The sequence below is a fragment of the Balaenoptera musculus genome, chromosome 18 (genome assembly GCF_009873245.2).
Source record: "Balaenoptera musculus isolate JJ_BM4_2016_0621 chromosome 18, mBalMus1.pri.v3, whole genome shotgun sequence".
NCBI classification, from domain to species: domain Eukaryota; kingdom Metazoa; phylum Chordata; class Mammalia; order Artiodactyla; family Balaenopteridae; genus Balaenoptera; species Balaenoptera musculus.
In genome coordinates, this window is record NC_045802.1 from 64,948,007 (window position 1) to 64,972,644 (window position 24,638).

General features: G+C 45.7%; 1 protein-coding gene across 1 annotated transcript in view; it reads left to right on the forward strand.

Moving 5' to 3' along the window:
- Positions 1–863: 863 nt before the first annotated feature.
- The window catches only part of LOC118884069 (multidrug resistance-associated protein 4-like), a 130,630-nt gene continuing 106,855 nt past the window's right edge, over positions 864–24,638 (forward strand). Inside the window, exons 1-3 of the mRNA XM_036831384.1 lie at positions 864–893; positions 3,836–4,018; positions 16,366–16,467. Coding sequence (XP_036687279.1) covers positions 864–893; positions 3,836–4,018; positions 16,366–16,467 — 315 coding nt within the window. The remainder of the gene's footprint in view (positions 894–3,835; positions 4,019–16,365; positions 16,468–24,638) is intronic.

The following is a 24,638-nucleotide window of genomic DNA, read 5'->3' on the forward strand; positions in this document are numbered from 1 at the left end:
TGGACAAGGCTGGCTCCTTCTTGGTTTCCCATTTCAGCTCAAGTTTCTTGACTGCCCAATTTAAATCGGGGCTTGCTGGCCGTCTCCAACTACTCTCTTTTATTTCCTCTTGAGGAGATAAAACTTACATGCCTTTTTTACCATTGATCCCCAGTTCTTAGAAGGGTGTCTGATGTATGATGGATGTTCAAAAAACACTTGTTTAAAAATGACTGATTTAATCATTCTGCTCTTGCTGAAACTTAGAAGTTAGAATGTTTATAATTCTATTATAATATTATAATAAGCACTGCTCTGATAAACATATGTGTACATAAATAAATTTGTACGTATATGTGTCTATAATGACTCTTCCCTTCATATTCTTATAGGTGGAAATCCTCTTGGGTCAAAGAGGATAACATTTTTAAGGCTCTTAATAAATACTGCCAAATTGTTTTCTGAAAGCTATTCTAATTTGTATTTTACCAATAGTATATCACAGTCCTATCACCTTTACACCTTCTTTAGCAGTGGGTATTCTGTTTTTAAACAAGCTTTATTTATTTTATTCTTTATAATATTTTTCTGTAATTTCCTGTTCTACCTATTCTTTTTCTAGATTGTTAAGCCTAATGAAAGCAGGATTTCATCTTATTAGGTATGTCCTTTTCTGAGGACATCTTTATCAACTCTTAGCCTTTCTGGACAACTCATCTCATAATGGACTAGTTTTCCAAAGACTGAAAACAACTCAAGCTTCCAGTATTATTATCATATCTTAAGGGATGACCATAGACTATACTGACCCAAACTGGCTTTTGTGAGCAGTTTTGCTTAATTTTTACACCAGCGGTTCTCTACAAAAGTGTCATCATGCAAATATGACGAGGTCCCGGTGGAAAGTGACACAAGTATTCATTACTAATAACAAAGTTCTGAAATTTGAGGATGACTTCTATCCATGAATTAGATCACATTCAAGGTTATTTGTATAATACATGAACCTTATTCATTTGCTTTCTTGAGTGGGAGAGACATTTTTGGTGCTAGAGCCTGTCCATTGGTTACAGCTGTGTTGTCCATAGAACTATAAAGTAAACCACATCTGTAATTTTAAATTTGTAGTAACCATGTTAAAAAGTAAAAAGGAACAAGTGAAATTAATGTTAGTAAGATATTTTAACACCAGTGTGTCTAAAATATTATCAACATGTAATCAACGTGAAAAATCATTAGTGAGACAAAAAAAGTTTTATACTGTCTTTGAAATCCATTGTGTATTTTACACTTACAACATCTCAATTTGGACCAGACACATTTCAAGTCCCCAAAATCCTCATGTGGATAGTGCTACTGTGTTGCACAACCCAGGGTTCATAGTATTAGTTAGGACTTTCATGAATGCAAGGGAGTGAATATATTTTTCAGTAATTGGAAGGATGTTCCTGGTAGGTGTCTTAGTTTGGGTTCCCTGGTAGCAGACCCTGAGACAAGGATTTGAGTGGGAGTAGTTTATTTTGGAAGTGACCCCAAGAAAACACTTGTAGGGTGTGGAGAAGTGAGACAGAGAAAGGAAGGAAGCCAATAACAGTGTGTTAGCAAGCAAGTTACTGCTTAGGCAACTGGGCTCCTTCCTGCTGGGTAACCCTGGGAGACAATTATTCCAACTGATAGGGAAGGGGACTGGGGAACTTATCTACCAACTCCCCATCCATCTTTGGTTAGGGCTTGAATCCTGGGGTTTTGGCTTTTCTCACATATGGCCCCAGTGTGCTCCCACAGCCAGAAAACAGCCTTTAAGCAGAGAGTTGCAGATAAGCAGTGAGCTGCCTTAGACCTGGAAAAGTGTCCGGAGAATACGAGCTGGAAAGTGACAACTTCTGCTATAGCAGGTCACACAATCCAAGTAGGGATTCTATTAGCTTCGGGAACCCCAGAGAATTGATGCCACTAAGATGCTGCTTTGCACCACTCACCCTGTTCACTTGTGCATCCCTAACTCCTGGAACAGTTCTTGGCACACAGTAGGTTGTTTAACTAAATAGTTGTTGATGTGATGACTTTCCTTTGGGTACCCGCTTTATTCTTTCAGGCCTCTCCACATAAATGGGAGACATGACTACCAGCAGTTATGAGTTATATCCATATAACTCCCTTCTCAGAAAGGAAACTGAGGTTTTTCCCTTTCTAGCTCCAGCCAAAACAAAAACAAAAAAAAACATTCTCAAGGAAGAAAACCAGTTGGTCTGGTGTGGGCCATGAGGTTATCTCCGGGCCATACCCTTTTGATAGGGACATGGCATATTATGATTGGCTAGATTTGAGTTGGGTGCTGACTCCTGAGGTTACAGAGGTGGATATATTACTATAAGGTGAAGTGACAGAAATGGTCACCATATTCAGAACTGTGGATACCCACTGAAGTACGTTTAAATTGTGAATGCCATTTGTCCTATGTGTCTTGGTAGAAAATGCTTGAGGTCCAGAACTGTCTTAGCTAAACCACATTTTGGTATTGCTCTTAAACATACTGCGGATTTAACACTTGATGCTTTGACTATTTGACAGAGATACTGTAGATCATTTAATAATTTATAGTTTGCACAGCTGCACATTTGCATCATGTGTCCCTGAGGTTTGTCTGGGAATGAATCATCAAGCCCAACAAGATTGAATCTCTCCTAAGATGCTGTCTCATCATCCTGACTAGAGTCAATGGCTGGCTTCATTAACTCAACATAATATTTTCAATGTTCATCCATGTTGTAGAATGCGTCAGTATATCTATCTTGCCAAATACTATTCCATTGCAAGGAATACCACATTTTATTTATCCCGTCATCAGCTGATGTACACTTGGTTCCCCCTGCCCCCAACACACTTTTTGGCTTTTATGAATAGTGCTGCTATGACATTTGTATCTAGGTTTTCACGTCGCCATATGTTTTCATTTATCTTGCATGGATAACTAGGAGTAGAATTGCTGGGTTATATGGTAACTTTGCGGCTGTACCATCTTACATTCCCGCCAGCAATGTATGAGGGTTCTAATTTCTCTACATACCCTCCAACACTTGTTACTGTCTTTTTAGTTACAGCAGTTTTTTAAAATTTTTGTTTATTTATTTTTGGCTGCATTGGGTCTTCATTGCTGTGCGCGGGCTTTCTCTAGTTGTGGCGAGCCGGGGCTGCTCTTCATTGCGGTGCACGGGCTCCTCATTGCCGTGGCTTCTTTTGTTGAGAAGGAGGGGCTCTGGGCGTGCGGGCTTCAGTAGTTGTGGTACGTGGGCTCAGTAGTTGTGGCACGTGGGCTCAGTAGTTGTGGCACGTGGGCTCAGTAGTTGTGGCTTGCGGGCTCTAGAGCGCAGGCTCAGTAGTTGTGGCGCTGGAGCTTAGTTGCTCTGCGGCATGTGGGATCTTCCCAGACCAGGCTTCGATCCCGCATCTCCTGCACTGGCAGGCGGATTCTTAACCACTGGTGCCACCAGGGAAGTCCCCCAGGGGACATTTTTGAGTAGCAAAGGTGGGCAGAGCCTGAGCCTCCTCCCTGCACCTTCTGGGTGGGTGCGTGGGCTCAGAGCAAGCACTTTTGGCAGAGTTTGCAGCCAGGTACTAGTAAGTGGGTGCCTGCGCGCTGGACCCGGTGTGCTGTGCAGTCCGCCTACCCGCCTCCATCAACTGCGCCTGCGGCCTTGCCGCACACCTGCCTGTGGCTCCTGGCAGCGTCTGCTCAGCCCCGCTTCATCCGGCAGGCCCGCACCTTGCGCGCAGGCTTCATCTCTGAGGCCTCAGACAGCTGCGCGTAGAGGGCGCTCCTCCCCTCCCCGCCCCCGACCCGAGGCGTTCCCGGAAGGCGGCATGGCGCGGGGTAGACGCGGACGGGGCGGCCGCCGGCGCTCCACTCCAGGTTCCTGCGGAGCGGAGGCGCCCGGGGCTCCAGACGCTCCGCCAGCGCCGGCAAGATGCTGCCGGTGTACCCGGAGGTGCCGCCCAGCCCGCTGCAGGACGCGAACCCCTGGTCCCGCCCGTTCTTCTGGTGAGCGCCCCGCCTGAGCTGCGACATCCCGCCGCCGGCGCCCTTTAGGGGGCAGAGCGTTGGGGCGCGGGAGCGCTCTCCGCCGCCGCTGGAGCCTCCCCACGCCGGCGGCGTGTTCCCCTCTGCGCCCGGGCGCGCGGGGCGGCGGGAGCAGGCTCGGGGAGGGAGACCCCGCGACCTGGTGGCTGGGGCACAGGGTCTTCCTCCCCTGCCGCTAGTCGCCCCGCCAGCCTTCAGTGCCAGAGAGCAGGAGGAGGAGCGGGAGCAAGAGGCGGGGAGGCCGAGGCCCGAGGCGGCCCAGGGGGGTCACCACCCAGCGGGAGGAGGGACTGGCGTCCCCGCGCTCCACCGTTAGCCGGCGTCCCCCGTGCCGCGCAGGAATTCGCAGTTCTGAACTAAAGCTGTAGCCTGTTTACCCCAAAGCAATCAGCTTATTAACCACCTCCTGTATCTAGTTAGCGCCCTGGACCGATGCCGTCTTGCAGTAATATCCCCACCTTTTCCCATCTATCTTACTTGACAGCGCGTTCCAACTGAACCCGGCTCCCTCTGTCCTTGTGTCTATGACCACGTCTCTCTCTCCCTCCCTCTCTCCCTGTGTGTCTTTGCAGAGGATAAGCTGCAAATTTCGTGTTGGTGAAAACCACTTATTTTTTTACTTAAGATTAAAAAACACTTATTTTTTATTTAATATTTATTTTATTCTTGAAAACGTTTTGATTGGGACACACAGCCACTACTGGAGTGTGTATTTGACCAGCCCCTTTCCCTAGTTCGAATATTTCCACTTCCACCTTTGAGGACCACTCTGGGGATGGGGTCCCTGAAGCCTGTGGGGTCTTATCCATATCTTTAGCCTTTGGAGAAGCAGTGCATGGTCTTTTTTTTTTTTTTTTTTAATTTAAATTATTTATTTATTTATTTATGGCTGTGTTGGGTCTTCGTTTCTGTGCGAGGGCTTTCTCTAGTTGCGGCAAGTGGGGTCCACTCCTCATCGCGGTGCGCGGGCCTGTCACTGTCACGGCCTCTCCTGTTGCGGAGCACAGGCTCCAGACGCGCAGGCTCAGCAATTGTGGCTCACGGGCCTAATCGCTCCACGGCATGTGGGATCTTCCCAGACCAGGGCTCGAACCCGTGTCCCCTGCATTGGCAGGCAGACTCTCAACCACTGCGCCACCAGGGAAGCCCCAGTGCATGGTCTTGATGCAGGTGGTATGCCTAGGAATCATTTGGTCCTGAAACCACTGAAGGTTCCTTGAACTGGGGGGAAACACACAGATAAAAAACGGCTCAGAGAGGTGAAGCTCTTAACTAAAGTTTTCCATCTAGTAGCTGGGACTACTAACAAGATGGGCCTGAAACTTGGGGCTTTTTTTTTTTTTTTTTTTGGTTATTTATTTGGCTGCGTTGGGTCTTAGTTGTGGCACATGGGATCTTTCGTTGCAACGCGTGGGCTTCTCTCTAGTTGTGGTGTGTGGGCTCCAGAGCGCGTGGGCTCAGTAGTTGCAGTGCACAGGCTTAGTTGTCTCGTGGCATGTGGGATCTTAGTTCCGTGACCAGGGATCGAACCCGCGTCCCCTGCATTGGAGGGCGGATTTTCTTTTTTTTTTTTTTGACTGCGTTAGGTCTTCATTGCTGTGCATGGGCTTTTCTCTCTAGTTGCGGCGAGTGGGGGCTACTCTTTGTTCTGGCTTCTCTTGTTGCAGAGCACAGGCTCTAGGCACGTGGGCTTCAGTAGTTGCAGCACTCGGGCTCAGTAGTTGCAGCATGTGGGCTCTAGAGCGCAGGCTCAGTAGTTGTGGTACACGGGCTTAGTTGCTCCGTGGCGTTTGGGATCTTCCCAGACCAGGCCTCGAGCCCGTGTCCCCTGCATTGGCAGGCGGATTCTTAACCACTGCGCCACCAGGGAAGTCCGAACCTTGGGGCTTTAATCACACTTGGGTGATTATTAGATCTTTTGTTTCTGGACCCTAACCCATTCATCTTTCCCACAAATTCTGATATTTTCTTTTTCTATGGGATGGTCTAGGGGATCCCCACGGGATGGGAGCTCCTATGCTTATTTTGATTGTGGTGTATTCAGTGTGTGTAGCCACATCTCTTGGCTATTTGATGGCCCTTAAGGCAAGAGGGGCCTAGAAGAAGGTGTATGGGTGTAGTTAATGTAAATAATAACAAAGTAGACACGTCTCCTTAACTTCAGGCAGGGCATGGAACTCTCCAAACACCTTCTGTTTGTGCATTTTCAAAATGTATGTGGATGGAAATGGGAAGGTTAAGACTTCTCATTGATTTTGGTAGGCACCCATTTCCCGTTTTCCTGCTGGAAGGAAAGGAGCTATTACCTCTTATTTTACACCTGAAGGCACTGAAGCAGAGAGGTTGAGTAAGTTGCCTACCATCACACAGCTAGTGAGTGGCGGAGCAGGATCCCAGATCAGGCGGTCTCGTTCTGGAGCCTATGTTCCTTGTGTAGGTAACTGCTGTACTTGTCACCGAATTGGTCGCCTGGACTCATGCCAGGGTCCTAGCCCAGGCTAAGAACCGTTATCTTGGCTGGGGCGGTTGTTTTTCCATTCGGATTCCCACAGCCAATAATTAAACCAATGGTGAATCTGGAACAGCACAAGCTTTATTCCATGGCCAAAAAATGGAGAAGCAGGAACTTAGTTCGCAAATCAACTTCTCAACCCAGTTTAGGCTGAGGCACTGTATATATATAGGAGGGTCGAGGTAAAAGGAGGGAGTTGAGTCAAGAGAGGGAGGAATATTCATGACTTATCTGAAACAGGCTCTTGTAACAGGTGAGATAGCTCACCCATCCTCACATAGCTTGTAAATGACAGAACTAGGATTATGCCCAAAGCCCGGTTTCTTAACCATTGTTACATTATTGCCTTCTTAGTACCTTTGGTCATGTGGAATATCTCATTAAGTCTAGTTTTCATCATCTCCTCTTACTCTGAAGACCTTCAAAGTTTCCCTGTTTCCTGCAGAATCAAAATGTTAAACTCTAGGCTCCACTGGCCGCTCTATTTGTTTCCCAGCACATGACCCTCCACTCTTACGGGGGAGTGGGGAATGGGGCTTGTCCCTGTGACCTGCCTCATTCATCCCCACTTTTGGATCTTGGCTCACTCTGCTGGGCCCCCTGGGTTGCCTTCTCGTCTGTCCTTGATTTAAGCAAGTGATGCTGAGCCCTCCGGCAGCCCCATGCCCCTCTCCCAGCACTTTCGTTCGTACTGACCTAGGGCTTCCATTTATGTGCACGGCCGGTCCCGCACCGCCCAGCATCATGTCAAGGGGGGTGATCCTGACTCCCCAGGAGAATTCTAAGGCCTTTCACAGCACACTGTATCTGGTAGTTCTTTAGCATAGTGCCTGGCCCATGTTGGACACGTCATGGGCATCAAATAAACACTGGATTGCCTGAAACAACAGGTGCAGGAAACAGCTGGGACCCCACGGAGGTCCAGGGTGGCTCAACCTGTTCTAGATGCCAGAGAAATGCAGAGGGAGGGAGCAGATTGGAGTTAGGCATTCCTGGAACATCGGGCCTTGGCAGGGTCTCAATGCAGGGCAGCTGGATCTTATCCGGAGTGGGAATAGATCTGAATCTTCCCCTTGTTCTGTGTGTTCATCTGTGTATCTCAAACCAGCCCTACTGGACTTGATACCGACCAGGATTCTTGGCCTTCCCCAGTCAGTAGAAATTGACTTGAGGCCAGACAAGAAATTCAGGCCAGGCTTTATTGGGGCCCCTGAACTGGCTGCAGGAGGGAGCGAGAACAAGTGACAGGTTCCCTCGCTCGCTGAGGGGGGCTCATTCCTTATACTGGATGAGGGTGGGGTGTGTCCAGGGGTCAGACTGGACGGGTGGCTGAGGTGGTCTGCCCACCCCTTTGTGGTGTTGAGTGCAGGGGGGCATGCGCGGTACCCTGCTTTTACTCCCGACACCCAGTTCTTTCGCTCCCAGCTCTTCAGGAATGGCAGTTGGGTTTTTTGTCTTTCTTTAATCTTTTGGTCCAGAATTTGCCCCAACTGTGCATGCACACAGTTATTTTTAGTCCCATATGGTTTCTTTGTATTTTGTAGCTCGAGGAGAGGTGTGTCCCGGTGCAAGCTGCGGGCCTGTCTCAGACTTGGTGGACCTGCTCTCTAGAGAGAGGAACTGTGCCCTGCACAGCCTGGTGTTCATGTAGACTCTGCTGGCCTGGCTCCTGGGCTGGGCTCTTGGGCCTGGCAGGGATTTAGAAACACCTCAGTCTTACTTGGTTAACAACGTTAGTCTGACCGTCTTCCTGATCATCGTGAAATAAAAGAAGATTAAAACAATGAAGCTTTATGCTAAAATGCATTTCAAGTCTGAAGGTGGTCAGGAGAGAGGATTCCCTCCTCTTTGGAGTTGGTCAGTCTTTATTTTCTGAAGGCCTTTGTCTAATTGCATGAGGCCCACCCACATTACAGAGGATAATCTGCTTTACTCAGAGTCTACTGATTTCAACGTTGATCTCATCTGAAAAATACTTTCACTGTAATATGTGTTTGAGCAAGTGTCTGGGGACTGGGTTTAGCCAGGTTGACATAAACATCACACCCTCTTGAATCCCCATCTCTTCCTTTGAGCTCCTGGATGTGACTTCGTCCTCACTGAGCCATGTGTTTGTGGATCTCTTTCCCTCCCTGAACTCCAGACTTATCTAAAGGGCAGATACAGTGCCTCGTTCATCTTTATACTCCTCACAAATAGCAGGTGCTCAGAAAATGTGCAACTGGAGGAACCATCGAGCTCCATGATGTCTGGGTTCCTGCAAATGCCTAACCATTAAGCATGATTTTAGTGGAAAAACTGGTAACTGATTCTTTGACGGATTATGTGATGCACCGAAGAGTGTAGCATGAAAGGAGTCCTACAGAAAGTTTTCAGGGAATTATGCTCAAATATTTGGGTGGATTTTATTTCTTTTCCTCAAAAATGCCTCTGAATTGTCTGAGTCTTGAAATTCCTTCTCATGTAGGTGTGTGCAGTAACATTAAAATTATGACCTGCTGAGAACTTGGGATTTTCTGGGGCTGACTTTGTCAGGCTGCTTTGTGTCCTGATGAATGAAGCATCTTTGATTTGGGCAAGAAACTTAAATTTTCCCTCATGTACATAAATTTTCCAGCAGGAAGGTGGTCTAGGAATTTAAACTTCTTTTGGCAGTAGTTGCTCTCAGTAAAGGTGGGACAAGTGGCCAAGAATGAGAGTGGTGAGAAGGGTTGGTGTTAGCGTGACAAACTCCTGCTTGGTGGGTTGAAGTAATCGTTGAAATATTATTTTCTTTCAGGTCTTAGATTCTGTATATGGTTTCTATAACCCTTTAAAAAATTTATTTCTCTAGTTCGTCAGAATCACCTGGAGTGCTTTTTAAAACTAAATGGTCACACCTTGGAATTTCTGATTCACTAGGTCTAGGTCTTGTGTGGGGCTCAAGGTATCTACGTCTTTAGTAAATGCTCCTGTATACCTGAAAATAGGCCACATTTGGGAAACGTTGCCCTAGTTGTAGAAAGAAACACACAAAGCCAAAATGTATTTTAGCAAATATGAAAGACGACCAGATCTCGTTATGACTAAAATCAGCTGAGAGGAAAAACTTGTCTTGGTTTATGCTAGACTTTTGTGGGAACAAATTTGGAATTTATTCATCCATTCAATCACTTATTGCACAAAATAATTGAGTATCTACCTGATGCCTGGCGAGGTGCCAGATACATATGTACAATGGAGGGGGCAAATGCAGAGAAGTCCTTCCTGCTTAGAATTTGTTTCATTAAGTGGGGGATTAATAAAGAATTAAGTAGTGAAACTCATTGTGGATGCGCGTTTGTGTGTCATCAGTCCTTGGAAGGAAAGTCCAAGGGGCCATGAGGTGCTTTGGCAGAGACGCTGGTGTAATTTTGGAGGTCGTGCTTCCTGGGAAGGCTGAGGAAGTTACCTGGAGAATTATGTGGGGGAGGGTGGAGGAGGGGGAAGGCTGAAGCTCCGCATTTCCCTGGGGAGGGTGATGGGACACAGGCTTTTAGTGCACAAGAAGGGGACCCATGCATCTGAGGAAGCACAAATGTCTGAGGCTGCAGAGGAGAGGCTCTGGAGGCCTGAGCAGGGGACTATACAGGACCCTACAGGTAACATGAAAGTTTTTATTACCTCAGAGCTCACCCTGGCTGCAGCCTAAGGAAGGGGCCAGGGAGCTGGGGATTGGGATCCAGAGCGGAGGCAGGGAGACGTGTCAAGAGGCTAATGCAATCCAAGGACCATGTGGTGTGGATTGGTTTAGTGTGAAATAGAGAGACTTGGCCAGATTTGAGAGCCACTCAGGTCAGGTCTTGATTTGGGTATGGGGGGAGGGGAGAGGTGGATCGTGGGCTGTTTTGGGATTTGGGGCTGCAGAATCACCTGGAATCATTGATACATGGAATAGGGGAGGAGAAGAGCGTGAACTTAGTTTTGAATTCTGAAAGGCTTTTGAAATGCCTGGTGTTTGCTGTAAGACTCACACCGCTGGCAGGCCCTTGGCCTGATTGAGCCTCCTTTCCTGTTAGATGACAGGTCCTAGGCAATGAATACAATTAGCTGATTGGATGTTCACCTTTCTTCCTTTCCCTGCCTTTCACTTAGATGTGTTCATGCCCACTTAGAAGGTGAAGAGTTCAGCAGGAGTGGACGAAAAGGCCAGCCAAGTGCATTGACCAGGTAGTCAGAACAGGGCGTTGTTTGACCATAGGCGGGCTGGAATCGTGGCGGGCACGTAGAGCTTAGAACACGATGTTGTGTTAAAGCCCTGCCGCCCCACTGCCTTCTGCAGCCTGGGACTCAGCAGATTGGATGGGCCGTCTTCCAGGATTTCCAGTCAGGTCACCTTGGAGGTGGTACGATGGTCCATACCCTTGAGGCAAACCTACATGTTCATAGTGTTGTGTCTTCTTGTTTACACGTGCTTTTCAATGTCCTTTTTTTCATGTACAGAAAATGAATGATTTATTATGACCTTATAGGGCCAAGAAGTCCCTCTATTTTTCTCTCAGTAAGGAAGGGGGACTGGAGTTCTTGGCATTGAACAACTTCAGCAGCACAACTCCAGATATCTTGTCTTAACTTCAGAGCACTGAAAGTCCTCAGTGACTTTTACATCTGTAAAAGGTATCTCTGAGGTTATATTGTTCACAAAGCTGCTTAGGTTTTCCCCTACCAGCTACTCGGATGTCAACCTTTTTGGCTGCAGTTCTGACATTGATACTTTCCTGCAAGACCTGCTCTGGGTCTGCACTTCATGGCTCTAATGGCAATTTACTTTCAGCGTTTTCATCAGCCTGAGTCCTGGAGAAAAATCTGGCCAGCACTTCTGACACCTTTACAAGCTGGTCACGTGTTGGAGTCTCATTTAAGCCCTGGAAGATTGTGACTTCTTTACCCACTCAGACCTATTATTTGTGGACAAGTGGTCAATAGATGTAATTCCTCATTTAGGGAATACTTTTCTTTACTTACTTTTTTTTTTTTGAAAGTGGGGAATTTCTGTTCTACCATGCACACACTGAATATTGAGTTTTTGTCTTGGTAACATGCTTAAGCTGAAATTGGAATTTGCTTCGGTCTAGACAAGATGTATAACATACGTATAACCTTCTGCTTGTTGCTGTGTCAGCTCAGACTGTGTAAGGCTGTTGCCATGCAGATTGGACGGATTTGAACCAGCCCTACAGTCTGTTCCTTCCTTTAGCTGATGCCCACGATGGGCCGACTCTGTGCAAGGCTCAGTCTTAGTTGGAGTTGGGTCTGTGTAAGTGCGTGAATGATGTCGTGTCTGCCATCTTGGTGACTTAATATCCCTACGGGGATTCAGAGCTAGGGAGCGCAGTGCCAGCCTGGAACATCCTGAGCTGGTTCCCAGGAGGATTAGCATTTGAGATGGGCCTGGAAGGATGGGTGGGATTAGTACTCAGGGCGTCCAGGCAGAGACCACTTGGTGATGTGGACTTAGGGGCTGTGGGTCACTGGAGGGTGTTAAGTGTGGTGGACACTCTCAGAGGTGTTGTAAAGAGGTCAGGAGGGAGTGGTGTTGGGGGAGGGTTGGTGGTATTGGGGAGGGCTGAGGAAGGAACCAGCAAAAAAAAAAAAAAACGATTTCAAACGATTAATAGTATTGCCGCAAAAGGCCTCTGTTCACCAGTGCCGAATAGAAACGTGGAGACACAGCTTTGGAGGAGTAGAAAGGAGTAGCTTTATTACTTTTCCAGGCAGAATGGGCCACAGCAGGCTAACGCTCTCAAGACTGTGCCCCACCTTCCTGGGAAACAGGAAGGGGTCTTAGAGTTTCAGAGTGGAAAATAGGGCTGTAGAAAAGGATCAGGGCTGCTGTAGTCTTGGATTCTTCTTTTCTCCTGGAGACACTGAGATCATTAGGGCTGGCATCAGGTGGTTCTGGAACAGGTTCTGGTGGTCCTCAAGGTTATCATTCTGTGACCTTCTTTGTGGAATGAAGAATGCTCACAAAGGAAAGGAAGGTTAGGGAGTGTTGTCTTGGAGAAGTAAATATCAGGTGCATAGTACAACTTTAGCTAGAGGGCAGTCATTTTCAGAGTGCAATGAAGCAAGAAAGAGAGGGGGGAAAAAACCTGTAGACCGGTTGAATGGGTGGAAAGAATAAGGGCTCACATAATGGGGATGTCTCAACTAGTTTCTGCTACAGCAATAGTAAGTGAGATTGTGAAATTATGTTGTTTCAAGAGGAAAGGAGAATTGGGAGAGGGATGAACTGCGGCAGCACAGGCGAGAGCTGGTACCCGGCTGACGATGGGAGGGGTGCTGTGGAGAGAGAACTCAGGCTGCAGTGGCTGAAAGCCTGCAGAGGAGTCCTCAGACCACTGTCCATCCTGCCTCCTGCTGGACGCGGGCTCGCGGCGGGTAGGAGCAGCCGCGCCCAGTGTTCAGGTTCTCAGGGAGCCTGAGAGGAGGGAAAGAGTGGATCGCATCTCCCGCCAGCTGGTCTTTGAGAGAAATGCAAGGATCCCGTCTTCCTTTTCAAGTTCAGTTTTTACTTGTTCTTTGGACGTAGAAGGTTGCAATCACATTTGTAGCTTTGTGGCATGATAGATGGGGACGTCAAGGACTTGAAGGGTGTTTATGATGTTTAAGGTAGTAGGTTACTATTCGTGTGTCGTTTTTATTTCTCAGACATCCTCACGTGCTTGTTTCAGTTGCCCCATGTGTTGCTTAGGACTCAGTTTGCCTGTGGGTCCTAGAATTACCCATGTTAAAGCTGTTTTCACAGATAGTTTGTTTTGCTCTCATTCAAGAGTCCTTGTAAGGCTCTGTAAGTTTCCTGAGGCTGCCGTTACAAAGCATCACAAACCAGGTGGTTAAAACCACAGAAATTTATTGTTTCACAGTTCTGGAAGCTAGAAGTCTGAAATCAAGATGTCAGGAGGTTCAAGATCTCTCTGAATCCTGCAAGGGGTGAGAAATGGAATATTGCCTGCCATATCAGTAAACGAGGATGTCACACTCATCAGCGATTGCAGCGCTCCAAAATGAGCTGGTGAGCCCTGAGGAAACTCAGGATGGGAAGGAATACCTGCCATCTACCAGCCATCAGACTGCAGCTACTCCCTGTGGGGAAGCCCTGAGGAAACTCAGGATGTGAAAACACAGGACACTGGCCCCAGATAGCTGAGGTGCATATCAAGGGAATGATTTCGGTGAGCCCAGACTCTTGCGTCTTCCAGTACTTAGAAAAGCACTAAATTCCTTAACTTGGGATATCTGGTTTTCTTTAATTAACAGTAATCTTTTGTTCCTAGTACTTGCCCTTTGTTGCAAAACTCCTATATATCCTAGCTCCCCCCTCGCCTCCTTGGAGCAGTTTTCTCGTAGTTACTTGAGATGCTGCCTCCTGGGTTTGAAGTCCTAAGAATACTGCAGAATAAAACATCACTCTCAGCTTTTAGGTTGTGAATATATATTTTTAGTCGATGGGGGAATCCCTCCTTGCCTCTATTAGCTTCCGGTGGTTGCAGGCAAGCCTTGGCGTTCCTTGGCTTGTAAGTGCCATCACTCCAACCTCTGTCTCCATCATCGTGTGGTTGTTTTCTGTCTGTGTGTCTGTCTCTGCATCTCTCATAAGGCCACCAGTGATATTGGATTCAGGGCCTGAAGCCGACTCTGGCCTCTGTATCCCGACACCGAATTAAATCTCAGAGACAGAGTTCTGGGTGAAGTAGAAAAGAATAGCTTTATTGCTTTGCCAGGCAAAGGGGGCCACAGTGGGCTAATGCCCTCAAAACTGTGTGTCCCAACCTGGAGGGGGTAGTGAGAAGTTTTATATTAATGGTTCAAAGAGGGCGTGATCAGCTGGTGGACATTCTTCTGATTGGTTGGTGGGGAGGTAAGTGGGCGTCAACATCATCGACCTTCTGGTTCCAACTGGTCTGGGGGTCTATGTGCTTAACCGTTAACTTCTCCCACCTCGTGTGGGTTTCAGTATCTGCAAAACAGCTCAAAGATATCTTTCTGTGTATCCCTGGGTGGGGAACCACGACCCTGCCCGCAAGGCTGCACTATTGTTTCTCTTGACTGTTTCTCCTTGTCTCCCATCCCCTCCTTTCCCTAATTAACAACAGCTTGAACCTACCTGTTGGAACTCAGGGAAGGTCATGGAGGCTGAATGAAGCCTATTTCCTGTAATCAAAGAAATGGGCGACTCAGAAAGGCTTTTGAGCCCAGGAGCCCTATAGGTTCCTGCTCAGTATCAGGCCCACCCTACTCCAGTGTGATCTCACCTTAATTGATGACATCTGCAACAACCCAATTTCCAAATAAAGTCACGTTTTGAGGTAACTGTGGTTAGGACTTCAACATAGCTTTTTTTGTGGGGACACAGTTCACCCCATAACAAGTTCCGTGGCTAGTATGATCCTCCAGGGTGTTGGGGACCCAGACTCTTTCTCTCTTGTTACTCCTCTGCACGTGGCCCTGACCCAGCTGGTGACCTCCAAGGCCCAGGCCGTGGGGTGGATGAAGGTCCCGGACGTTGTCACTTTCCACCGGCCTGGGTGTAGTCACGTGGCTATACCTATCTGCTCGGGGGGCTGGAGAGAGAGGGCCTCCTTCCAGGCTGCCAGGTGCCAGCTAAAATCCGGGGTTTGGTACCTCAGAGGAACGAGAGCAGATTCTGAGAACAGCCAGCAGTCTCTGTCTGCCACACGTTCACAGTTCTTGGTGGGGGGAGTGAGCAGTGAGGGTGGTATTTCTCTACCACTGTAGCTTTTCTTGTTGAATTATGTCCAGCATTTGCAGGGCAAGAGGGACTTTTCCTATATATGATTCTGTTAGTTCAGTAGTGGTTCGCAGGACTTGGTTTTATTCAGCTGAGTTGCATTGAATAGCTGCTAAGGGGTGTGAAAATAATAAGAAGTGGGAGATGTGGCCATTCCTGCTGTCGAGGGGAGAGGGCGTTGACTAAGGAGAAGAGACAAGTGATTGTGAATAGATGCTTGTAAACTATTTCTCAAGAGATAGAAACTTAATAAGAGCATTTCATTTTTAGAGCAATGACTTCAGTGATAGTTAATGACAAGCAGTGATATTGATTTAACACACGTGAGGAGAAGACCAGAGTATACTTAAGTGCCCAGGAAAAGGTCACGACTCAAAACAGGCAGAGCCAGGGTTTTCGTTCAGAGTCTCTGCCGTTTGTCTTGTGTTCCCAGCCTGTCCTGTGCCGCCTGATTCCTGAAGGCCTGGGAATGGCCTTCCTCTCTGTGTTCCTGGTATGTCGCATGGTGCTTGGTACATGGTGGGATTCAGGAAATATTTATGGAATCATTTCCTACCAACTCCGACTCCCCTGTTTGTTGTTAGTAACACAAAAGTAAAACAATAAAAATGTCCGGGTTTTAAATATGTTGGAGTTTGGAGCCATATTTTCTCCTTAAGGAGGAACTAGTAAACCAGTATACTTGTTGAGAAAGTTACAACTTTTCTCATGGCCTGGAACTCTTTTATTTATTTATATATATATACACACACACATACAAACACACATACATATATAATATATATAATAAGCTATACATGTGTACTATGTGTACTATATGATTGTATATACTGTATGCTATAGTAATAGTATATATTATTCTATATATTATTTAGTATGTTCTGATGTGAACCAACATTTTAAATATAGTTGGCAAAGTGATATATAAGCTGTATAAAGTTTTTTATTGCAAATTCCAGGAAAGCGATTATTTTTGTTTGTGTTTTATTCCTGCAGTTTAAACAATCTGTTTTTCCTTTTCTGTAGAATTTTCTGTTACTTGATGAGATATCACGGTGCAACCCTCAGCTGCCATCAGATGGTAAAACCATAGTGGACGTGCAAGATTTCACTGCTTTTTGGGATGAGGTAACAAATTCTTCATTCTAAGATCTTGACTGCTAACAGACAACTGAAGACATAGATTTATTGGAGAATTTTCAGATTTTACACATGTTGTAAAGTATGACTTGCTCATTTAATGAAAGTATGTTATAAAAATTCTCAAAATCAGGAATAAGGTTTGCAATTACTGGAGATTAAGTATAAAATCAGCCTAAGACGTTTGACATGTTGCTCTCTATCTCATTTTCAGGAGAGCTTTCAAAGTACCAGCACATTTTGAACTTCAAGTACATACGTTTGTAATGTTAGACTTTATAGGATTGGACAGACAAAATGCTGCAGTATGGAGTGGGTTAACTAACAGGTACATGAACAGTTGTTACAGACCAGAGGCTTTGGGGGATCAGTGTACATTTTTTGCCTTGATGTTCTCAGGTCATCTTATTACATATGGAGTGAAGCCATGGATCTTCATACAGATCTTTGCTGTGGGGCAGGGTGGAGGCTCCCCATCCTTAGCTTCTGGATGGTTCTGGCTACTTTGGTGGCAGCCAGGGACGGGGAGGCGACAGCAGGAGGGCATAGTGAGCACCAGTGATTCCCAGTTGCAGGGTTGCACTGTGCGGCAAGCTGACAGGGAGAACTGGTGATTTTCCAACACTTGGTTTATTTATGATGTTCAGGCAAACAGAAAACACACGGTCTGCTCTCAAGAGGTTGTCAATACTGCACACCCTGTGCAGCCCCTCTACCGACGACTGAAACGCTCCCCCTGCCCCCTGGTTCCATGGTCCTCTGTGCACATGGGTTTACCTCCAGCGTGGTATTTCTCGTCATAATGCACATTCATGGAAAGCATCATTAAAGTTCCATTATAAAGGCGACTCTATGTGACTGCTAACACATACTTTGAATGACCCATTACCAGATTTCTTTTGTACCAAACTATGTAGCATTTTAAAATGAGCTCCTTTGTTCTTCTTTCAAGAACTTAGTAACATGTTCCCTGCAATTTGCACCCTATTCTGTGGTCCTGGCCTTGCCTATGGGAGGATTCTGCTCCACGCTGGGGTCATTAGTAATTAGGACCTGTCAACTTAGGTCATGGGTGAGAGAGCCCTCGGAAGGGGAGGGGCACAGTCCTTGGAGGTTTTGGGGAGAAGCTGCTTCTGAATGAAGGGCATGCTGGGTTGGGAGGCAGGAGATAGACATGAGCTCTGTAACCTGCTCTGCTATACAGCCAGGTGGGCAGGTGGGGGAGGTTTTCGGGGACCCAGGTCTCATTCATGAAATGATGGGACTTGGTCTCAATCTTGAAGCTTTAAAATAAATGGTCCTGTGAGAGCCTCCAAATCTCCACGGGGCAGGGATTTCAAACGGTCTCTGCTACAGAGTGGGGCTCAGCTGATGATCACATGATCATCCCTCAGATGGTCCTTGTTGAGTCAGTGTCGCCTGAGCCTGGCTAATCAGGAGACAGTCCCTGGTACCCCTGGGCTGTCGAGTGCTGCCCCCTTCTGGTCACGGCAGAGCGGTGCCCGATCCTGAAGCCTGAACAGGGAGGGAACTCGATGTCTGGCCCTATTAGACCGTGAAGGGCTGCAACGGGAACCTGATGTTTGTATGTGGCTCATTGTTTTGTTGTCATAACTGAGTGAAAGGTAGTAAAATAGGAACCCTAGGTGTCAGACAGGAAGAAAGGAATGGAGAAGCTTAAAAAATGTTTCTAATGTATTAAAATCTAGCCTCTTATTGATAGATTTGTAATACCTATAAAATCTGGGGCTAGTTTTTTTGGTGATGAAAAATAATTGTCATTTTTTTTTAGTATGTGAATGTTTTATAATTAGTTTAGTTCTTTCCAGCAAAATTTTTCATTTTGAAGATTATCCAGACTCTGCCTTTCGTTCTTTTGGGCATTTTACTAATCAAGTGTAACCACTCTTTTTTTTTTTTTTTAAACATTAGCAGTTACTGACAGTTTTCTTAACACAGGCATACACTCTTACGTCTCTCAGGAATACTACCTGTGATTGGCATGATGAGTACTTTGTCCTTCTCCCTCGCGTTGGATTGTGTGCTGTCGCATGTATCTTCATGTTTTTTGTTTTTCTTACGGTAGTACTTTATTGCCCCTGTTTAGCCAGGACAGGTAATGCGTGAAACATGTATAAATATGAGGCCTTATCACTCTGACCCATGATGTCATAATTAATTTTTTTAATAGAGTTTTTTAAATTAATTTATTTATTCATTTATATTTGGCTGTGTTGGGTCCCCTGCATTGGCAGGCGGATTCTTAACCACTGCGCCACCAGGGAAGTCCCCATAGTTAATTTCTTTATTCCCCATTTTTTGTTGCTGTTGGTGTTAAATCAGAGCTCTTGTGAAATTAGAGCTTTGACCATTATTTGTAAGAGTTAATTTACCAAGAGTGACTTTATCATATAAAGTGCCCCTTTGCGTGCTGAGCATTACTGAGATTCATTTCTTTATCAAATGAAAATGGAGGGATTAGTGGAGATTTCAAATTATTTATTAGTAAAGGGCCAGGCATGTATGCACTTATGCTGCCACCTTGTGGAGATTAATGAAATAGACAGTTAAAACCAAGGGTCATAATGAAAACTTACAAATGATTAAAAACCTCATACTGAATATTCTATTAAGTACATTATTTTAACAAGCTAGTAAGCACGTTGTGTTTTCCTTCCTGGTGCTTCATGTTACACAGTTGGGAACTGCTTGTTGGGACTTTGGATGTCTCAGTGAAGGAAATGATTTATGTGACAGCTGTTGTGGATGGACGGAGACAATGGGGACTTCTTTCTGTCACACTGGTCCCTCCAGGAGGTCTGGAGGTTGTAATGGCTCTTCCGGGAAGCTTTGAGCATTTCCTCATGTGACTTGACTTGGTCCCGTCAGTGCACGTGTAGTGAATGTGCAGCCATGTGCTGGAGCTAAAGAAACAGACGTGAGCAAGACCCAGATGCCTCTGCCCTCCAGAGGCAACCAGGTTCTGGGGCGAGACAGATACGCAGGCAGATTATTTCAGCCCAGTGTGGTGAGCGCTGTGATGGTGTGGACACAGACACGCCACGTCTGTGTGTTGCAAGAGATTTTAAGAACATGTGCACATGCACTTAGTCTCCTGTGTTCTGTACAACAAAATACAGAAATCTAAACATGGTATGTGTACACAAGAGGGTGATGATTTCCTTTATGATGGACTTTTGCTCTTTGGACACAACTCACTTCAGAGTTCTTTGAATAATTTTGGATATATTCTTCACACAGAGCTTTTTAAGAGCAAGTATTTGTCAAGTAAAGGATACCTGGATGCAAGAACAGCTGCATTAAACATCAGGTACATGAAATACACGTCCTGCTGGGCTGCTCTGCTAGTTAAGAATGTTAAACATTCTTAATTAGTCTTTGCTTTTTAAAAAGTGGATGAAGGTAAGGTTGAATGTGGAATAAGCAGATCTCAGACATTTCCTCTTTACCTTAATCATGTCCAGCTCCTGATTCCCAGATCATACTCCAGAGACGCAGGCCAGTGTGTGGGTGTTTCTTTCACGACCTCGCCTTTCTGGTGAAGCTCAGCCCTGTCTCTCCCACACATTTGAGCATCTCTGGAGAAAAGCAGGTGTTGAGATAGTGGCTGCCATTCAGGTTTTCCCCGGGGGCTGAGGCTTTGCCCCAGCCCCGTGGGGTGATGGGACCAGTAACTCGGGCCGTGCTCTGGGGCTTCACCCACCCTCGGGTGTCCGTGCAGCACAGACTCTGGTGGGAAGGGGCCCCTGCGGGATTGGGGCTGCACAGCGATTCTTCTGTACGCGATGTGAGGTTTATAAACACGGACTGCTCTCCTGGTCGGCTGCGTGGTCGGGAGATAGAGTTGGGGCCCCTCGTGCCCATTCCCTCCTTGGCAGGAAGGGAGGCCCAGGGCGGAGAAGGAGCGGAGAGCGGAGTCCTGGCCCCGGCTTCGTCACTTGCCTGCTGTCACTTTGGACACGTCCTGTTTCCTGCCTGGGCCTCTGACGTTTCTGCAGCAAAATGAGGGCGTTGGGTCAGAGGGTTTCCAAGAGGTTTTGCTGCTGCTCTGAAACGTCGTCTATGACTCTGATTAGCAAGGGGTCAGCAAGGTCTTTACGACACCTGGGAACCACTTAATGAGTAATGAGATCCTCTGCTTATCTCCTTCTGGAATCCCTGTGTCAGTGGATGGGCATAAGACAGTCACAGATAATAGTGGTATTCTGGAATTATTTTGGCCTGTAGATACAGAGACTGCACGTGTAGTAGAAAAGCCTTGGCCTTTGGAGAGAAACAGTCTTGGGTGGTAACTCCAGGTATTTGTCTGTTTCCTCTCTTATTAAATGGGGGAGGTGTGGGATTACTGTAAAGGCTACAGGCAGTGCCTATAAAATGCAAATATGCCAGGTTTTTAGTAAATGGTAGCTATTGTTGCTATTATAGCCCTTTTCTCTACATCCATACATATGTACGTAGGTACATATAAATATAATAAAGGTTTCTCCTTACAGATCTCCTTACCTCCCACTTCCCCCAAATCCTGAGGGAAAAAACAGAAAAAAAGCAACATTTCTTGTATTACATATGTTAATAACAACATAGATGTATTATACTAGGTCTAATTAACATAATTACATATGTTAATAATAATATAAATGCATTATACTGTATCTAATTGAAGTAAACATTAAAGTTCATAGAGCTGAAAACTTTTCTGTAACAAAATAGATAAGATGTAATCACATTTGGCAACATCGATTCAGGCTGATGACATCGACGCCAAGGCCCAGGAGTCAGAAGGCTCAGGGATTGAGTCTCAGTGTCTCTCTGTGTCTCAGGTGTGTGATTTTGGTTGATTGTCTGCACCTTACAAGCCTGTTTCTTCATCTGTGAAGTGGAGATAATAATACTGTCAACCTCATAAGGTTGTTTTGAGGATGAAATGCGGTAATGATTTTAAAGCACCTGATTGCTAAGGATGTAACAAGCACTCTATAAATGTTAGAGTGATCTTGAAAATAAATTAACTATTAATTATAAGCTCAGCTAGTTTTTGGTAGAATCACTTGCATAAAATGTGACATGTAAGAAGGAAGGTATCTGAGTATTTATCTTCCATTTTTTTTTTTTTTTTTCTCCTCTGTGCGAGGGCTTTCTCCAGTTGCGGCGAGCAGGGGCCGCTCTTCATCGCGGTGCGTGGGCCTCTCACTATCGTGGCCTCTCTTGTTGCAGAGCACAAGCTCCAGATGGGCAGGCTCAGTAGTTGTGGCTCACGGGCCTAGTTGCTCCGCGGCATGTGGGATCTTCCCAGACCAGGGCTCGAACCCGTGTCCCCTGCGTTGGCAGGCAGATTCTCAACCACTGCGCCACGAGGGAAGCCCCTATCTTCCATTTTTGAGTTGATATTTATATAGGTGCTCTACACATAGTACATTATATAAATCAACAATAAAAATATTCTGTTACTATAACATAAGTAATATAGTATGTCACATTTGTCTGCATATTATCTTCAACCACTTGAAGGCTCTTAAAAACTTTCAGGCAATACATATTTAAAGGTATCACAGTGATAAATTCTAGTTTAATATTTTCTCACATAGATCGCTTGAATTTACAAACCCCTCTTGGGTGCCCACAAGCTTGTTCTTTTATTTCATATTTACCATATTCCGGCCAACTTGGACATTTTCAGATTGCCTTGACAGTCATAGAATAATAAGTTTATTGGTACTTCCTTATCTAGGTATAGAGGCCTTCAAGTCTTGAATTATTTTAGTATTACCTTCATTTCAAATATACTGTTCAGTCACCACTTGGATAGCATGATGTGAAAGAGCAGAAGACTATGAACTGCCATGAGCTTGGTTCAGATTCCAACTCTTCTGGTTAAAAGCTGACAGTCCTCAGATCAACGGTGTAACCTCACTTAGTCCCAGTTTCCTCATCTGTGAAATGGGGCCAGTACTTACTGTGCAGCTTGTTGTGAGGATTAGAGATAATCAGTACCAGGGTTCAGAACAGTGCTTGGTGCACAGATCTTACCCTCCAGGAGCTGAGAGAAAGTCCTACATGAAAGCTGCAAACAAAGCCTTAGGAACCCAGCAGGAAAAGAGACGACTCCAGGATGGTTTCACGGAAGAGTGTGTTTGGGCTGAGCCTGGAAAGATGGGCAGGATATTGACAGGCTGTGAGAGGAGGGGCGATTCCAAATGGAAGAAAAACTGTGAAGAAAGGCAGGGGCCTCCTGCCGTTTGACTCTGGAAGCCAGCCCTCCTCTGCCAGGACCTCACGTCCGCTCCTCATCAGCTATTCCCACAGTCTGCTCCGAGATGTTTCTACTGTAAGTCTCCACCGTCGCTGAAGGGCCCTTGATGTGCTTCAGGACGGGTGGCGTCAAACCAGCATCGCCATTTCCTTGTGTTTCTTTAGTTTACGTACTGCTTTCCAGTGAAAATTGGTGAAATTTAACTGAAAGGTAACAATTCCTCCAGTGGGAGGAAGTGTAATATATGCTCAGGTCAGGCTTTTCCCTTTAACCTAATCGGAAAATGGTGGCTGGGAAATTAGCCTGACTTGGATTTTACTTCAAATCCTTTGAAATGATTTTCCCATTTGGGGCTGGTCCATAAATAATTTGCAGAGTAAATAACACATTTCAAGTCCTGCTACCAGACTCAGAGAGCCTGTTTCTTATGCCTAACTGTGCTAAATGAAAGAGTGGATTTAAGTGCCTTTTCTAGAATGTGGTTAAGATTGCTGTGCTATAGCTTGGTGCAGTTTTGAGAAGGAAACCAAAATGACATAAAATCAACGCATAAAATCTAAGTGGAACAGTTTGCAAGGACTGTCAACAGTGAAACGGAGGCTCAGTAACTGTGTGTGCGCTTGTGTGTGTGTGTTTAAGGCTGGAAACCTGTCTTAAAATGGCTCATTGTTTTTCGTGAAAACCAAAATCAAGAGATGGTATAAACTTTTGAGCCTAACAAAGAAATAATGTAAAATAATGATGAATTTTCACGACAGAGCAATTGCTGCCTTTCATTTGATGCAACCCAGTGAGGGTGCAGGGAACCTGTGTGTGCCTGTGTGTCTTTCTGGCTGTCAGGGAGGGTTATGATGGAGATAAGTATTTCTCTTCTTCTTAGGGTCATGTGATTTCCCTGTTGTGATTCACACTGTGAATGGGGTCCCACTGTTGGTTTGATGAGAAAATAGGGATAAGTCACCAATAGCAAGTTACAATCAATTCATGTCCTTTTTCCACTTACAGAGGGTGTTCATACACTTCTTTTTTTTTTTTAAACATCTTTATTGGAGTATAATTGCTTTACAATGTTGTGTTAGTTTCTGCTGTATAACAAAGTGAATCAGCTATATGTATACATATGTCCCCATACCCCTCCCTCTTGCGTCTCCCTCCCTATCCCACCCCTCTAGGTGGTCACAAATCACCGAGCTGATCTCCCTGTGCTATGCAGCTGCTTCACACTAGCTATCTGTATTACATTTGGTAGTGTATATATGTCAATGCCACTCTCTCACTTTGTCCCACCTTACCCTTCCCCCTCCCCATGTCCTCAAGTCCAGGACAGGAATAAAGATGTAGAGAATGGACTTGAGGACATAACACTTCTTTTCATTCTCACAGCACACTTGAGTTTACTGACTCTTGTTTCTGCAGCACATTCTGTAGAAGAGGAAAATGAGACTTAGGGAGATCAAATGACTTGTTTATCATGGAGACCCCAGTGTGCCACTTGCTTTCTCCCCAAATTTGCTGAAGTAGAGACAAAGAAATGAGGACTTCATCTGCAGAAAGATAGTGCTGTGTATCCTAGGTTGACGCCTGAGGAGTTTAGTAGATGACAAACTCCCCACAAACTCTGCTTGTCTACGCCACGTTCTGTCCAGTGATAATTATAGGCAATCTAAGTAAAGGTTTCTAGTATAACACTGTATAACTTAAATCTGGTTGTTATCTTGTCATTTGGGGGATGTTCTTGTCGTCTTTTCTTTTTTTCCCAGGTACTCTGATTTGTCTACTTACTTCTTAAATAATATTCAAATATAACTTTTGATAGATTCCCAGATCCTCAAGTCAAAACTTCATATCCTTCTTAAATTTGAGTTTTTCTTGCTTCCACGGACAGGCA